We start from the raw sequence: 2,859 nt of genomic DNA, 5'->3' as shown, positions 1-2,859 counted from the left end.
CAACTTTCAGGTATCCAAGAGTTCATCCCACTTTCAGATAGGACATAGCACCCTGATGCCGAATATATTTGAATAACAATCCACACACGAGAATAATTCACCAAACTGAGCATATTTCATTCAAACACAACTGAGAATTTGAGTTCATACAACAAAACACATAACCGTGTCACAATGTACTCATACGACATACAAAGGAAATCCAGAATATTAAAATGCGACCCCATCCAACAATCCTGGACATGGGCGACAAATATCAGGCATAAACATCAAATCAACCATCATAGACCAAACAAATCCACTCCACAGCGACACTAGGACCGTCTGATAACAGAATGAGCTCCTCCATCTCCTCTCCGCTGGGCTCGGAGTCTTGTCAATTCTTCTTCAAGTCGAGCAGACTTAGCCTTCTCTTCCGCTAGCTGTTTATCTAAATCCCACTTCTGCCTCTTGAAACTATTCTCTGATCGTTGTAACTATAGACACTCCTGCTGCTTGCGATGCAAATCTTCCTCTAGCGACTCATAAGGACGCCTCCGAGTACTGGCTTGGCTTGAACTTGCACCTTCGACTTGCTTGAGCTGGCGCATTAGTCTCATCTTTGCATCTCTCTCTTCAAAGAATTTCAAGTTGGTCTTTTGTTCCCTTTTGTGCAACCTGTAGTTGGTAGCCAAAGCATTCTTGTAAAGTTCTGTCGGAACAAATTCAGATAGAATCAAAGGAGGTTGCTTTCGAAGTGGTGCAACTCTATCATATGGCAGCAACAAATTTCCAACCCGCTTTACAATCCATTTGACATACGGTGTCAGAGCAAGCGATTCTTTCTTCCCTAAATGGGCTCCATAATGCTTACGGATCTTCTTCCAAGCCACAATTATCCTCTCCAATTTCTCCGGATCCGACCCCTTCTCAAAATAGACCGTCTCCGCTATCAAATGATCTCCCGGTTTGTCCTTCAAAGTATACCCCAACTGACGCAACGATACCACGGGATTGTAATTGATGCAACCTCTAGTACCAACCAAAGGAACATTATCAAACTCACCGCATCCAACTATCACCTCGGAAACATTAATTCGGTACCTTTGCCACTGAATATCGTAAGAAGTAAGTGACATAATCCTGTGTGTCCACTTGAGTGTATCCCTTGTCTTCACGAAGGGTCCTTTGCTGGGCAACAAAGAGAGAAACCAGATGAACAACAACTGAAGGCAACAAGTGATGGCACCACCACTTTTCTCATATCGGGAATGAACGGCATAATAAGTATCGACCAACAATGTGGGAATAGGATTCTTTCCCATGAAGATGTGTACCGCGGCCGAGTCTACAAAATTGGGAACATTCGGGAACATCATAATCCCATAAATGGCCACAGCAAGAAATGCATTGTACGCATTCCAATTCTTTTTCTCAAATTCTTCTTTAGCTTTTCTCACCAAGAATTTCAAAGAGAACCCCGAGACACCTCCTTTCGACTTCCAATTATCAGATACTTCTTTTATGCTCAAATAAAGAGCAGCGGCAATCAACTTGAAATTCACTTCTTTAGGAATGTCGATGAATGGCACTTCGTCTTTTATCTTGAGATTAAGAATGATAGAATACTCTTCCAATGTCGGAGCCAACTGGGAATCTTGGAACGTGAAACACCTCATTTCAGGATCATAGAATTGCATCAAAGTTTGCAAAGCAGGAGTATCAACCACAGTCTCCAACAAAGTCAAAATATTCCCATAATTGTCCGTGAAATTCTTCAAGCAGAAAGCGGTCATTAACGAACTCAAACCCTCTAATGCGGTCAACGGCTCTCGGAAGAAGCTGTAGGTGTGCCTATGTCTCTTTGCTTCTTTGACGGTATCAACGAGAGTGTCCATCTTTAACTTGAGTGAACTCTTGAATGTCCCTGAAAAAATTGACATGCAAATGCTTTTTATACATATCTTTTTTTTTGCATTTCATTTGGAAATATATATGCTATGATGCAAAGTGGTGGGACTTGTTGCCGTCCACCAGGCATTCTGGACTGCCGGTAATACACATAATACAAAGCCAAAAGTTCGCCCCCAAATGGTATACCACACGGAACACGGAATATCAATCCACGGAACCAAAGCCCATAGTCAATAACACACTGGAATAGAACACAGATTACCACTCGAACAAGAACCATAGTACCCCACGAACAGGAACCAATAGTACACTCGAACAAGAACAACGGTAACTCACGAACGAGAACAGCGGTAACCCACGAACGAGAACAACGGTCACCAACAATGTACCTGTTATATGATCATTGATTCCCGCCCCACTCACGGGTAAAATCTAGGCCAAGGTAAGGTCATGAAACGCAGTATACGGTCCGCCCGAAGGTAAGCATCATCACAGCGCGGAAGCGGGTGACGATAATACCTCCGTTTGAAACCACTACTCTGCTCGTGGTCACATAATCCATCCCGAGACGTACACCTCGAGACAAACCATGCTCCCACTCTATCCTAGGGTTCCTATGGTTCTCACATAGCCTGGATATTGGGCCTTTTACCTCTTGAAACACCCACCCAACAGACAGAGATCCAGCCAGTCCAGAATATGATGCAGAAAAGTAAAAGCGCACATAGAATGCAATGCAAACAGGTAAATATGCAAAGCAGTAAAGCACCCAAAGATAAACACACAAGCGCTAGGATCGACTCGCTAAGTCCGGACCCGCAACAGGTCGAGACGTCCCCAGCAGAGTCGCCAGCTGTCGCTACCGCGAAAATTAATAGAGTCGCCACTAACATATTTATCCTAAAAAGGAAGGGAATGCCAGCAAACCACAAAACAAAACCACGGTCTCACGACCAGAGAAAAGGG

The 2,859-nt window shown here is 43.8% G+C and overlaps 1 protein-coding gene across 1 annotated transcript; it reads right to left on the bottom strand.

The window, feature by feature from the left end:
- Positions 1-476: 476 nt before the first annotated feature.
- On the bottom strand, positions 477-1,877 carry LOC131618970 (uncharacterized). Its single transcript, XM_058890118.1, has one exon. The coding sequence runs from the start codon at positions 1,875-1,877 to the stop codon at positions 477-479; it is 1,401 nt and encodes a 466-aa protein (XP_058746101.1).
- Between the last annotated feature and the right edge of the window lie 982 nt (positions 1,878-2,859).

Source organism: Vicia villosa, linkage group LG7, assembly GCF_029867415.1.
Source record: "Vicia villosa cultivar HV-30 ecotype Madison, WI linkage group LG7, Vvil1.0, whole genome shotgun sequence".
Lineage (NCBI taxonomy): Eukaryota > Viridiplantae > Streptophyta > Magnoliopsida > Fabales > Fabaceae > Vicia > Vicia villosa.
The sequence above is the reverse complement of the archived record's forward strand: the minus strand, read 5'-3'. Positions and strand labels throughout refer to the sequence as shown.

Coding starts and splice junctions, on each gene's coding strand:
- LOC131618970 (XM_058890118.1), bottom strand. CDS start 1,877: ATGGACACTCTCGTTGATACCGTCAAAGAAGCAAAGAGACATAGGCAC.